At 33.5% G+C, this 15,962-nt stretch overlaps 1 protein-coding gene across 1 annotated transcript in view; it reads left to right on the top strand.

The window, feature by feature from the left end:
• The window catches only part of LOC124358318 (protein argonaute-2-like), a 206,365-nt gene extending 192,802 nt beyond the window's left edge, over window positions 1–13,563 (top strand). The window contains exons 22-23 of the mRNA XM_046810617.1: window positions 1,306–1,490; window positions 13,101–13,563. Of these exons, the coding sequence (XP_046666573.1) occupies window positions 1,306–1,490; window positions 13,101–13,194 (279 nt within the window). The 3' untranslated portion in view covers window positions 13,195–13,563. The remainder of the gene's footprint in view (window positions 1–1,305; window positions 1,491–13,100) is intronic.
• Window positions 13,564–15,962: the final 2,399 nt, after the last annotated feature.

Raw genomic sequence — 15,962 nt, 5'->3', positions numbered from 1 at the left:
GAGTTGTTTGTTTAGAAAGGCCTGCTCAATCTTGCCCTTATAGATATTGGTGTAAGATGGTGCCATTCTATTGCCCATTGGGTATTAATATATACAAATATATAGAACAGAACTTTATTTGTTATAAATAAATGACAAAAAACTATAAATGTGTGTTTATTTCTCTAGTGCAGTCCATATTGCCAAATTATTGTTTGTACTTATATTTTTTATTTCATCAGAATATTGCATCCTAATAAGACAAACATGCAAAATTACATCACCGTAACTGATACAGTTATGGTTTAATGGCACGCAGCCTTCTACAAGTTTTATAGAAAATGAAGAGCAAACAGATGTTTATATTCCATTGCTTCGTTTGTTTGGTACTCGACTTATCTGACTTTTTGCATATTAGTTTTATTGGTGCAGCAGGTATACAATCATGATTACAAAATAACTTTTGTCTTTATTTACAGAAATTCAATTTTCTTGTTTATTATGGAGATATAAACAGTCAGATCATGCAATTCTGAGATTGAAAATAAAATTAAATCACCAAACCATTTGTAGTGTTGTAAACAAATTCTGCATGTTTAGATCATTAAATATCAACAATTTAGTTTTGCTAAATAATAGTCTCTGTAATGTGAAATGGAATCTTGTTTATATGGCGGATAATGTTATGCTTTTAACTATATCTTTACTAGTTGATAAAACTAATTAATTTTGTCTAGTTAAAACAAAACAAAAAAATAGAATATCAATGGATCCACTAAGAAGAAATTCTTAACACTTTGTTTGATAAAACACTGAGAAGGAATAGAAATACACTTGTTTTAACACCATTTTATATATATATATATATATATATATATATATATATATACCAAATTTTGTAATAGCAAAACTGTTATTTAATAGATGTGGCCATGGCTATAGATGAAGGTCAGAATAGGTGCCAGGCAACGAGTGCTTTTATATACTAATAGAACATATTAGCTGATAAACAGTACACAAATTACCAATTAGTAAAACGTGTTTATGCTGTACTGTGTTTTTACACAAATCACGATCACGAAAATATGTTTTATTTTCTTACATTTGTGTATTTGTGTGCATGTATTGCCAGGAAACAGCTGTGTATATTCACAGCTGTAGTCAGAATGCAAATTACTGATTGCTAAAACTTTATTTTGTCATATTTTGTATTGGAAGTACTGTTATTAGAAAACCAAATTAACAAAACATTCAATTTTCACTAATCTAGTACAACTGTTATATCTAGAAATATGAAAGATATTAAATATACTCATAATGTATTAGGGTACAAGCCGCCCTACAAAATACCACAAGCTATGGGACGACAGTAATATAAGCGAGGATGACCTGGAAGAATTGACATACTACTTATGTCACTTGTTCACTCGCTGCACTCGCTCAGTCAGTTACCCTGCTCCCACCTACTATGCCCACTTGGCAGCTGCTAGGGGCAGAGTCTATCTTGAAGGGTGAGTGTAAATCATTAGCATAAGTCACCCTAATATTTAAAAGTCACATTTCAATTGACCTTTTACGTAGCTAATGAATTTATTTTAAAATTCATAATTTGTGTAATAACTGTTTTAGGTAGGGATTTAGTATTGGCACTGCTCTTTTTTTAATTGCTTTTGTGCCAAATATAGGCATCTTGGGAATATTATAACAGCACTTGATTTTTCCCACATTCTATAAATATGGAAATGCTTTTGGTCAAACACTTAACACATTTTGCATGCATGTGCATGTGTTTGATATCATGTCTGTTCACTAACTGGTTTTCTACCTATTAGTATGTGGGACACAAATGATATAAAAAGATGGCCAATCAGTCTTCTTCAGTTCTACCTAAGGTAATGGTATGCCTCGAGGTAGCTTCCTCTAAGTCAGGTCTTATATTTTACACTTGATATTGCTATACAGTTAAACCTTTTCTTCATTACTGTGCATGTGACTCTCAATTATTGCTATCCCATGTACCTTTTAGATTAGACAATACCATTCACCGGATTAACCCTGATCAGTAGAATATCAAATGCGGCACTGCTCTGATGATAATGGGCTCAGGTTTAAAGTCCAATTTTCTGTTGTCCATATAGGTCACTAAGGCTCCTTTTGTTAACATGATAAAAATTAATTGATTCTGTTAGATGATAACAAATTTAAATCATGCACCCGTATTAGAATAATAGGAGTTAAAATTGTGTTAAGCTTGCCTTTGTTGAACATGTAAAATGTAATTGTTAAGTGGTTAGAAGCTAGAGTATTCATAGATTGCCCGTTCTAGCTCAGTCTGAAAAAGGAGGTAGATTTTTTGACATTTCAAATGTTTTAATTTTTTTCTGACATTTATTGTTTCCACAAAACATATTATATAGTGCATATAATATACAAAGTTATCATTTAATTTGCACACATCAAAAGGAACATTTCTATAAATAGTAGTTTTGAATTAGTTATTTATGTTAACTGTCGCAAGATAGCATCACATTTACTACCGACAACAAATCTAGACACCATTGAAATTTATACTAGCCACATTAAGTCTGTAGTATTGAGTTTACTGCTTTGTAAAAGACGTTTTCTCAAGAGCAGTAAGGTTTTATTGTTGACCTGTATTTGGTAAGAAATATCCAGGTGCTGCGGTGCTTCATAATTCAACAATAACAAGACAAATCACCTGTTTCCGTGAATGTGGATCAGTTGCAGACAGGAAGAGAACCAGGAGGCCGGCCACCATTTTGACAGACGCTAATCAGGATGAGGTTAGAAATGTGATGGTAGATTAGAACTATGCTCACCTTCAAAATGTTTGTGAAGACTATAAACACACTCAGATTTTAAACGGTAGTGCTCATAAAAGTGATGAAAAAATTAAAATTTTATGAACATACTTAGTGTTCAGGAACTGAAAGAGCCGGATAGAGTAAAGCGCCTACTGTACTGTACATGATTTCAGGCATTTGTCAATACCAATGGAGTTTTACAGCTTGGCTGTGTTTTTTTCACTGATTAGGTTTTGTTTTATCTTACTGGTTATGTCAATAGCCAAAATACAAGAATTTGATCAACCGAAAATCCTCATGTTGTATCATACTGTCGAATTTTGGGCTCCATTTTTTACAAATGTACTGTAGACAGTGTTGCGTACCAAGGCATCATTACAAAGTTTATTTCGTTGCTTGAAAATGTAAACGTGATTGTTGGCGAGCATATCATATCTAAAGAGTTATAGCCCCAAAATCCCCTGATTTGACATCTCCAGACTTTTTTCTGTGGGGTTACTTCAAAAAAGTGTATAAAAACTGTCGCACACACTATGAAAAATGAACATAACAATGTAAATCAACAACATCACTGTAAATGTGCTGAAAAGGTATCACCAAACATGATAAAATGAGTTCATGCATGCATTACTGAACAAAGTAGCCATTTTGAGCATTTGTGGTAAAAATGTAAATAATTTGTGTATAATAATAATTAAAGTTTGTAAAATACATTTTGGTTCACTTGATTACCTTTTTATTACTACTTGATTACTGTTTGATAAGTAAGGGTGATTTTGGGTTGAGGTCAAATCATGTTTGGTGAAGTTATGTAGACATTCTCCTTAACCTCTTCATGGGTAACGTAATATTACACATTGTTTCTGTTTTATTCTGTTGTCTTTGGTAATATTGAATAAGAAGCATTTCCATGATATCAGCACATACACAAGTAGTCCTTAGCCTTTTGTACTAGATCGATGCGGCAGCAGTTGTTCAGCACAGACATGGTATGTTTTCTCTTCTAATATCTCTCATGTAATAGTTGTTTATCCTATGTCCATGTGTTCAGTATAAACTTAAATTATAGTGTGAGAGCCTGCATTTGGCGGTTTTTCGGTGGTTGAATAATTTTGATACAAAGAGTACATAACCTCAATGATGTCTTGCTGCGCATCGCGTTGGTGTGCCAATTTGCTGCGTATCGGTATTCAATGTTGTTGAGGCCCCACGTTGTTGTGTGCCATTTTGCTGCGGATCGCGTTGGTCGCCATCTTGCTGCGAGATCTGCCCAAAGCTAGCTGTGTCCTTTTGCTACGGTCCCCTCGTTTGTTTGAAACTCTGCCACGTTCCAGACCCACGTTTGTTGTCCCAATTTTCTCCGAATCGGTATTCAAAATGTGCTCCCTCTCATTGGCCATGCAAATCACCTCATGTTGGCCAACTCACATTATTCCAAGTTGATACCAAATAACTATCAAAATTTAATGTCTGTGGTGTTGTTGATATCACCAACAACAAGTCTATATCTATGTCAGGTTTTTAAATAAATTGAATTATGGTTAAAAAACTCAATATCACTCCATTAAAGTTCCTATCACACTTCTTTATAGATGGGACACTCAAATAAAACTCAAAGCAAATGACCTTGATGTCAATTTATTTATATTACACTGTCCATACATATATAATTCCACTCACCTTGCTTTGATAACTTGAGAATCTAACATAACATCCCATCCCTTATAAAAATTTCAATACACCATAATACAGTTTCCTATTAATTTTATCACTACTGTCCCAGGAGGATCCACATTAGCACAACCTCCTTGCTTCAAGTCTAGAAAGAGAAGAAGGATTCTCCCTATAAAACTACGCATACCGACTCAAAACAATACTCATCCCCTCTCCCGTTCAAATCAGCGTCTTCACGATTAAATATAATTTGATTCTTTTCTTATAATTGTCGAAATTTATCACGTTCACTATAATTAATCAATTTAAGTCTTTCTATTTTCTTTTATTATTTTTCCAAAGCTTTTTATTTAAATTTTTATCAACATGTGCTTTATGACGTCATCAATATGCAAGTCATTTTATCCCACAATTGGCTTTTCTGCGTAATTTTATTTAGTACTTTTGTAAAACACGAATTTTGGTTATGTTTAATTAATTAAATTTGTTCCCGTATAAAGTTTTAATATATTTCTCCGTTATTAATTAAATAAATCTCAATTCCGACAACATGTGATTCACTGACGTCACAGTCTGCCAATTCCCCGCGAATATTCAAATGTTGTAATTTGACCTGTTACAGTCTGCCTGTGGAGTTTGTAACTGACCATTTATAAACAAACAATTAAAGGCTAACTGCTCTGATTGTTTGATAAACTTTTATAGAATCTGTGTTAAAATGAGCAAAGAGGACATGAAGGTTTGATCTGGATACCCTTGCAGTGTAAATCGACATCAAAGTTTGAGGTTGGGTTTGCAGGCCACTGAAGGTAAGTTGACACTTCAGGACATAATGAAAGCAATTTCTAATCTTGTTAAAGATTAAAAGCAATCCGTCAAAGACTTCAATGCATCTTATGAGGTGCTGAATGAAAAACTAAAGTCCTGAGGGAACAGACTGAGAAGGTCAACGAGTATTTTGAGTTAATAAACTCTTTAAAACAGGGAAACAGATGCCTAAGGGAAAGAAGTGAATCACTTGAGAGTAGAATATATGAAACAGAGCAATACTATAGATGCAACTGTGTTGAAATTCAAGGAGTGCCGCTTGTAGAAAATTATGCTGCAAGAGCAGTCAAAAGTGTTGGTAAGGTCCTTGGAATGGAGATTACAAAGTGTGGTAGATACCTGTCATACTTTTGAGAAGCAGACCAAATGTTACTGGACCACCAGGCGTCATTGAAAAGTTTGTTAGAAGGATGGAGGCTGAAGAAATGGCATTTCGATGTCAGAAAAAGCAGCTGTCAACGAGACTTGTGGGTCTTCCAACTGACAACCCAGTTTATGTGAACAAGTCGTTGTCCCCCTACTAGAAGGAGGCTGCTTGGCATGGCTCGAGAAGCAAGAAAACAACATGGCTACAAATGGCTATGGATTTGTGGTGGAAGAATATTTTTGAAACAAGAAGACGACAGTCGGATTATCCGAGTTAAAACTCAGGTGGATTTAAATAGCCTGTAAGTAGGCCTAGTACAGTATGTTTGCCAGTAGTTCTATCTTAATAATTATTATTGTATTTAAATTGCATTATTTCACAGATTGCAGTTGCCTGTTTATTAATTTCAAACTAATTTTTTGAATGAGTTGTTATGATTTGGAATTTATTACTCAGGATAGTGAGCTAATTTTAATCATTTTTTAGTTGAAATGCCAGTTTCAAGCCATGTATCCAAAGTCAAAATATTTTCTGAAATTTGGATTAAGGAAACTGAAATTTCATTTTTTTTCGACTGCCAATTTATCCTGCCTATCTATCTGCATTCAAGCATTGAACAGGTGATATCATCTCCTTTCAATATTTCACCAGCTGATGTAATAGCACCATTTTAAAGTTCTTGGTTTTGACCTAAAGTTAATCACTGTATATAGACTTCACCAATCTCCGATTTAAGTTTTTATTGATGTATTGAAATCGTATTTATCTAGTAAAAATATTAAACCATTTAATAATCTAATAATTATGGAATGAATCGCTGTTAAATAACCCACTCAAGTCACAGAAACATTGAAAACTTGCATTGACCATATTCTTGCAAAGGTAGCCAACAAAAACAAACTCAAGGATCGAGGCAACAACTATATTACCTTGAGGTAACTGATTACCAAATGACAGCTGTTTGTGTTATCGGAGTGGGAACGGGGAATGGCGGCATAGCTAAATTTTCGGAACAAGGCCTGTCTTATCACATCAATACCAATCTGCTTAACAATCTTCTAAATGGGGAAAGTTGGAGAGATGTGCATCAGCAGTGGGATGCTTTCTTAGCATTCAACATTTTTCATTCAAAATTAAACATGTATATTGAGAAAGGCATGGCAAAAGTAAATATAAAAAATAAAAAATTGGTCAGATTGAACCCCTGCATTAATTTTGATATCACTCAAGAAGAATAAAAGTAAAAGTAAGTAAAAGAATAGAAGAAAGAAACTCTTTATTTGAAAAAATTAAAAAACAACCTAATAACAAACCCTTAAAAGAATATTTTTTTACTTTTTGAAACAGTTTAAACTCTGATATCCGCACTCTGAAACATGTCTACTACAAAACATTTTTTTTTTTTAAACATAAGAGCAATGCAAAAGAGACATGGAAAGTTTTGAGATAGAGGTCACTGGCCAAAAACTCTGAAGGAACCAATTATATTACAATTAGAAAATAAAATGATATAAGACTCATGTGAAGTGGCTTGTGAATTTAATAAATTCTTTTTATCGGTTGTTGATAAGCTAAGCTGTTAAATATTTAGCTGCCGCCTGATTTTAACAATCAATTCAGTGACCACTATGAACTAAAGTGAATTTTTATAAGTCCTGTGCATGAATGTGAGCTGCAGAAAACCATAGAATCTCTAAAAAAAATAACACAGCTCCAAGTTTGGATAAAATAAACTCTTTTATAGCTAAAACCATCTATAAAAGAATTAGACCTCAAAATTCATGTAGGCCTTGAATCTCTTATTATTTGGTGGTTCTTAAAGAATAATATGGTTTAGAGTGCCAGTAAAACCAAATACCTTAGTTTTAGTCTAATAGGAGACCCTACTTTAGAAAATAAAATTGTTTACAAGTGTCCAGAGTGTATCTGTAGAAAGGAGATATGTAAAAAGAAATGTTTCGGGGTGACGAGATGAATGTATCAAATACTTGTGAGGGTATTTATGTATGGATTTGAATTGGAAAATACATTTATTAAACTTAAAGAATAAACTAAATAGTGTGCTTCGAATGTTTTATTTATTAAAAATATATATGCTCTGATGAGTTAATGAGAACTTTATATTTCTCGTTGGTACATCATAGATTACAATATAGAATTGAATGTTGGGGAGGGACATAATATATCACGTGCTCCAAAATCATTAGAACAATGAAGATCAATAATCCACTAAGAAGATGATTAGATCAGAGAAGAATAACAATGAGTAGATCAAAATTTGAATCAACTAGACCACTCATTAGATTATTAAGTATCCTCCCAATTATAAATGTTTATGTTTACAAGGTATAAAAGATCTTTTATGTGATAAGTGAAAACTCAAAGGGTAATAATGATTATATGTGGAAATTGCTTAATGTGCATGACTTTAATGTACCCCAACCTCCAAATACACACTTTACAAAGACTTATAGTTTCTTGGCTCCAAAAATATAATATAATGTATTGCCACTAGAAATAAATTTAACTCTTTGCTCATTCATAAGGGAACTAAGGACATGGTTGCTTAGACTTGACAATGTTGACAGCAAATTGCTTACTGTTCAAAAATAATTTTATGTTTTTATAAGTAAACTTTTACTCTGTAAGTTATGCTTTCAAATAAAATAAAAATAATTCATGATTCAGTGCTGTTTTGTTTATAAATGGGTGGATTTATATATAATTATTATTCAATATTTACAGTTAATAAAAATTATTTTTTTTATTCTGTATATTCATTTATCAATGAAAAAAGTAAAAGTATATTAAAGTTTGAATTGTTGTTCATTAAATATTTTGTTATTGTTATGATAAGTGATTGTTTTTAATTGGTAAATAAACTTTTGGAGCAATCACACAACTTGTAGATTTTATTGTAAAAGGCTTTGAGAATCATCAAAGAACACTCAGTGTCTTTCTTGGTCTCTCAAAAGCATTTGATCCTGTTAATCATGGTATATTGCTACTCAAGCTGGAAGGTTGTGGTGTACGGGGGACAGCACACCAATGGCTCCACTCATACTTGTGCTGCAGAAGTCAATGTGTTCAGGTCCAGAATGCAGTATCAAGTAATATTAGAATATACAAGGAGTCCCACAGGGATCAATCTTGGGTTATGTCCTTTTCTTGATTTATGTGAATAGCATCCGTGCTGATTAAAATCATTCAATACGCAAATGACATGACTCTTATGTTTCCGGGCTGATTCTCTGACTTCTTTGGAAATTCAAACCTTCATTGACATTCCTGCATTTAAAATTTTCTGGTAAATAATCTCAAAACTAATCATGAAAAGAAAAATTACATCAACTTCTGTTACGTGGGTTGAATACTTATGAAACCCCAACAGTAATGGTAGATAACATTGTTCTGGAGGAAACTGATTCTGCTGAATTTCTAGGAATACACCTAGATAAAGGGTTAACCTGGAAAGTTCACACTGAAAGTGTATGTGCTAAATTGGCAACTGGAATTTTTGTCCTTTGAAATTTATCAAAACTTTGTACATCTAATGTTTTAATGGTGGATTACTAAGGATTAATATCTCCATACCTTTCATACAGAATTTCTCTGTGGGGTAGTTGTGCCACATCAAACTTGGAAAGAGTAGTCAGACTGCAAAAAAAGCTTTTCAAATCATCACAAAATTTAACAACAGAGAGTCATGTTAACCCTTACCGAGCCAATGACGTTACTAGTCCGTCATACCTAAACTAGCGCTAAAAGCCAACGACGTCCACTGCCGCAAAATCAATAATTTTTTAAAATATAATTTAAAAGCATTTCTGGGTAACAAACTTAGTAAAAACTGTTAAACAAGGTTTATTTAAATAAGGGACAACCGTTTGTGTCTATTTTGAAGGTCACGGCTCTTGTTCGAGCGACAAATGGCGGGCGGCCGGATGTAACATTGTCTCCCTCAGAGCCAACGACGTATACTGTCCGCGCGCTCAGTCCTGCCTGTAGCCTTCCGTGAGGTTAGATGTTTATTCGCCCTTCCCATTTTCGATCCCGCGTATTTTCATTTCAATTTATATGTTAATCAATATTTTTAATAAAAGTACAGTGTAGTTTATGTATTATTATCGTGATGTAGGGCTTTAGTGTCAAAGTTTTTAATTTTTTAGAATACTAAGTGTTTTCTAGCTATTATTTGCGTGTTTACAAACTCTTATTTGCCCATTTAGCAATGGCAAAACATAGACGATCAAGGGTTTGAAGACTTTGTGGAAGGAATAATGAACGCTTCTTTTAGTAGTGCACTCGTAGAGGGATCGATCAGTAGTGAAGCCGAAGATATTATTTTACATAATCGTGATGAAAATGACAGTGTTTAGTGACAGTGATTTTTGAGCCTTTTAGAAACTCCTTCATTACGTAATGAAACTCTTGAAAGGAAAATGCTACTCCACCGCCAATGCAGCCAAACATACAAGGTAGGCCTAGACCTAGACGTAATCACCGACCACGCACTTGGACTGATGTTACTACAAACGAAACATCCAGGCCCATCTCATAACAATTCCTCTGTACAATATCAATAAAGGCCCAGTATTACCTAGCACTTTTGATAAGGATACAAGTCCTTTAGAATATTTCCAGTTATTTTTTGATGAAACTTGTATCGCGAAAATCGTATCTGAAACAAATGTGTTTGCCCAAGAAAGAAAGTCTCAACTAAATTCTCCACAATTCTCGTATGAATAGGTGGGAACCGATTACGGATATTGATTTCAAAGCATTTTGGGAATGATCATAAACATGGGTCTTATTCCCCTTCCAGACATTACATCTTACCATAGTACAAAATGGGAAGATAAAATTCCTTTTTTTGCAGATGTATTTTTCGAGAAATGATTTTCTCAACATATTTTGGAGTCTTCATTTCAATCATTCTGATGGAAGAGCGCCTATGAGTAAGACTCAAAGAATAGAACCAATAGTTGAACACATAAGGGATAAATGTAAGCTATTCTATACAACTAGTGACTTTTGTTTGCAGTGGATGAAAGTACTATTTTCTTCAAAGGGCAAGTCAGTTTCAGGTTTACAATCCAAACAAGCCCACAAAATATGGCATGAAAGTTTTCGTTCTATCGGACTGTGTAAATGGATACATTTACGATTTTTTTGTGCCATACTTTGGAAAAAGTGACATTATATTGAATTCCCCGCTTTTGAGAACTACACAGATTGTAAAATTATTGTGTCAGGTCTGTCATTTACAAAGACCCGCAAAATCCAACTTCTGGTTTGCATGTATTTACGGACCGCTATTATACTAGTCCCGAACTAGCTGATGAGCTATTGAGTATAAATTGTTATTTGACTGGGACAGTAATGCCTAATCGTACATCTATGCCACCAGATTTGAATAGACAATCCAAAAAAATTAAGGTTGGGGACATCTCGGCCAAAACGAAGTAATGATACTCTAGTTTTAATCTTGGAGAGACAAGAGGGTTGTACACATGCTGAGTACTAAGAGCAAAGGGAATAGATCAGAGACTACAGAGGTTGCGAGCAAATGGCCAAATAAACCCCCTACTGCAAAACCAAATGTAGTGCTAGATTATATCAAGCATATGGGCGCAGTTGACAGAAGCGACCATTTATCGCTTCTTACCAGTTATGAGAAAAACAAAAAAATGGTACAGAAAAGTATTCTTTTTGGTTGCTAGAAGTATCAATTGTAAATTCCTACCTATTGTTCAAACACATCCAAATAAAGAGTAACACTAAACCACTAACACACCAACAGTTCAGGAAAAAACTGGTATGTGACTTAGTAAGTGAGAAAATGGCAGCCAATTCTACAAAGAGGAAAGGAAGACGTTTGACACAAGGACCCCAGGAAGAAAGACTTATTGACGTCATTTTTTGGAGAAGAGACCAAAGTATTTCCGTTGTGTTGTGTGCACTAAGAGGGGGTTGCGTCGTGAGACGAACTATGCCTGCAAGACGTGCGCGTCGAAGCCTGCCTTGCATCCTGACCTGTGTTTTGAGCTGTACCACACACAACAATAAACCTACGCCTAAGGAACACATATATGTAAGCTCACTTTCAATAAGTATCATTTATAAGTTTTCTCATGTTATAATATTGTAAAATGTAGTGTGTTCTTTATTATTTTTATACTTGGAAAATTTTAAATTTTTTAGTTTCATTGCTTTTATTTAATTTTGTATATAAAAAATTTTTACTATACTCTTTATATTTCCTTTAAATTAAAATTACTATATACTTGTTTTTTTGTAAAATATTACAATAAATATGTTCAACTATTGTTAATTTTATATATAAACACATAGAATGTCAAATTAAAATTTTTTTCAGTGAAATTATGATTTTACCATTTTTTGGCTGTAAATTAACAATAAAGGGTAAAAAAAAATTTTTGTTTGTACTTTTTTTTACCTCTTATGTTATAAGAATTATAAAAAAAAAATGGTTTTAGTATGTGGAATTTTTTTATTTTTAAGGTGTATGGCTCTTAGGAAGTAGTTTTGGTTATTTATGTGTGGCTCGCTAAGGGTTAATGCCTTCAGGGAGCTCAACTTGTTAACTCTACCCAGCTTGTATGTTCAGGGATGCTACAGGTCAGGGAAGTCAGGGAAAAGTCAGGAAAAAAAACAGGACTGGAAATCAGGGAAAAGTCAGGGAATCCGGTCTCAAGTCAGGGAAAAGTCAGGGAATTTCGCCGTTGGTCAGGGAAAAATATAAAATCCCTTTACACAAATAAACTTACTGCCCCCGTGATCATTTAAGTTAATCTTTTTGTACGTATTAAACTGTGTTCACTTTATTTTTTGCTTTTTTATATTTGCCACCCTGTTAGCCTCAACACCGCTTTTTTCCACCCATTAATTGCCAAAAACCCTGGGGATTGTGTCGAAAAAAGTCAGGGAAAATGAAAAATTTGGTCTGGAAATCAGGGAAAAGTCAGGGAATTTCATTATTGGACTCCTGTAGCAACCCTGATGTTTTAAAGACTTCATTTTACTGTTGATTTCAGTGTATATTGACACAGGGCAGTGATATACATAGATATGAGACAAGAGCTCTGAAGCACTTTCAAGCCCGGCAGCGGTGTTGCAATCCTGGGGGTTGATCCCATGAATTTTGTTTCTTTGTATTTGTATGAATGTGTGTGTGTGTGTGTGTGTGTGTGTGTGTGTGTGTGTGTGTGTGTGTGTGTGTGTGTGTGTGTGTGTGTGTGTGTGTGTGCATGTGCATGTGCGTATATATATATATATGTATATATATATATATATATATATTTCATATATATTGTTAATGTAACAAACCTTTTTAATATTCAATATTAATTTGGTTTTGTCTGTTTTTTTAAATATTTTTAACTACAATTTTTTGTTTGTTTTAGGCAACAAGTGAACTTGTCAAGTCTGGAACAGGAGATGAGAATCAGAACTATTAAAGACTCAATCGTGAGGGAATCACCCATGTTCTTCGTATGAGATGCTTCTATCTTGTTGGCTATACAGAGAACTTAAAACATTTTTGTTTATTATAATCTAGGTGTTTGATTTTTCAAAGATATAACATGCAATTGTTTAGCTTGTTTTGCTTTTTTACTTATGTTTACCTTTAGCTTTTTTTCCATCTCCCTATTTTTATATAATATTCTTTCAGGTTGGTTTAACTTGTTCTTCATATTTTCTAATTATGGTTGTATTTATAGTTTAATAACAGTCAAACTACTACAATTAATGATGAAATGTAACATTTCAAAGGTAAGAAGTTGATGACTGAAATTATTTTTTGTTTACCATAGTAAATTATTATTAAGATCTTTGGATTTGAATAAATTTATGAATTAATATTCAGTAAGTGTTTTTATTTCTACCCCCATTTAAGTAACATTAGACAAATCAATGAACACACAAGGCTTTAAAGGCAAGTGTATACTAAGTACATAAACTCACCTTGGTAAAATTGCATCTCCATTTACCACAGACATGTATTATACAGTAATAGCATAGTCACAATTTTTAACTCTTTTCCCTTTGTATGTATTTTGTGTGTAACCTGTATACACACTAGTTCTAATAAAGTACACCATGTTGTACTACAATGTACACTTAACTTGTTCCAAGTGGGAATTCAATGCCAATCCTTTGTGCAGTGGTAAAGTACATAGTATGTTGAATTGGAAATACCAGTACACAATAAATATTACAATATATTTCATAACTGCATAAATATCTTATTACATCAGCTGTTGATGAGGTACTCTTTGTAAGTCAACTGGTGATTAATGAGTGAGCTGCTGATTTCTAAGATGTTTTGCTATAGTTTTTACAAACATCATTCAAGTTTCTATTTTATGTATTATTACACTGTTTAGTTATGTAATGTGAAGAACCTATTTATTCAGTCAGCTTCATAATAAGTTTAAAATTGTATCAATGTTAAATATGTTGTTTAGGGGCAGATGGCAACGTTTTCCTACCAATATGGCCTGTGCTGAAGTATAAGCAGGGAACTTTATAAGCAATCTAACCTGGAAGATACTGGAGGGTCACTAACCACACATCACTATGTGTCAAAGCCAAATCTTTAAAAAATTGTAGAATTGGTCCATGAGATTTCACAGTTAAATCTCAAATCTGCAGAGATTTGCCTCATTACTAATTATTGGACGTGAGTCATGTTCATGTTCCACCATAACAAAGCAACATAACATCTTATGCATCGTCTGTCTGTTTTGAAGGTCGATCGATAACGGTTGAGGGAAACGGAAGTGCCCAAGCCAAGGCGATTTCTTTGTTATAAGAGCTTGGTCATCATATGGATAGTATATAGGGGCACTTGAAAAAATTGGAAGCAGTCAAATAAAAGATATATGATGATACTGTGAAAAATATTTTACTTGAAATTCGTATATTATATGTTTTAACTTAAGGCATTGGAGCACGTCTATTTGGGAACAACAGCTCATCAGTATTACACAATTTACCAATCGCTAAAATATGTTTTTTTTTACTTTCTGCTTGATGCAGTTCAAACATTTTATAACTTAATTAATGCATAGATAGATAATCTAAAGAACAAGTTATAGTAGTTTATTATTTATGAACACACTTGTTACAAATTTGTGTAACCAAAATTAGTAGACATGCCACACAAACTTTTCTTTAAAAGGCAACAATCCTTTGCCATCTCAGTATGTTCAGGTACAGGCATTCATTGCAATTTTATTTATTAGATATGGGGATTAATTATGAAACCAATGATTAAATATTACTGGTCTCAAAATAGGTCCCAATCAACACCTTGATTTTGTAAAATGTTTGTGCGATCAAGATTTAAGTCTATAACCTCAGTTTTTTTATATGATAGACAACAGTAAAAACCAGAAAAGCAGCTTAGTCAGATATATTTTTTTTTTTTTTGTAATAGAGGGCCAGGTTTCCTAGGCCTGGTAGTTGCCTCTCAGCCATCTTAGTCAGATATGATACAAATCAAAATTGTCAACCTCTCCAAGACCACTGCTACCGCATGTTTCAATATTTCTATACTGGTTAATACAGAGCCACCACCCAACCATGAAACTGTGATTAAGTTGTAAATTTTTTTTGCAATGAACCTTAAATAAGCGGTGAATTTAATATACAAACTGTGAAAATCTCTACATGATAAATGAATAAACAAGTGTCTCCGCAACTATGTCATAAGTCCGGTTCACACATGAGCAAGAATTAAGCAATCTTAATTGCAGTGATCGGTCTTGGCGCGATGTAGTAGTGTACCTGATCAAATGAGTGGTTTATTCGAGCCATTGCCAGCTGGCAGAGCTCTGCATGCAGAAGTGTAGATCACACACACCCGTAACACTACTAAATCACAGTCAACAGTGGTGTGTCACAGTCCTGGCGATTTAGTAGTGTTTGGGGAAGCATTAAACTTATCACACTGGTTACCAGTTGTCGCAGTTGATCGGACATACCAATCTTACTCGAAATATGGATCTCGGTAAATTTTGGTTGGAAAGGTATAGATGTAAAGATGCTCAGTAAATATACATGTATTTATGAATAATTGCTTACCTGACGTTATTTAATTCACAACTGAGGCGATTACAGAAGAAGGGCACATAAGCAAAGTGGTTTTTTTTTTTTTTTTTTTTTTTTTTTTTTTTTTTTTTTTTTTTTTTTTTTTTTTGAGGTATGAGCACCTTGAAAAACGATTTTAAAACAGGTTTCGACCAACGGGCGTCGTAGTA

This window comes from Homalodisca vitripennis, chromosome 3, assembly GCF_021130785.1.
Source record: "Homalodisca vitripennis isolate AUS2020 chromosome 3, UT_GWSS_2.1, whole genome shotgun sequence".
In the NCBI taxonomy this organism is placed as follows: Eukaryota; Metazoa; Arthropoda; class Insecta; order Hemiptera; family Cicadellidae; genus Homalodisca; species Homalodisca vitripennis.
Note: the sequence above shows the minus strand (reverse complement) of the source record. Positions and strands in the feature narration are given on the sequence as shown.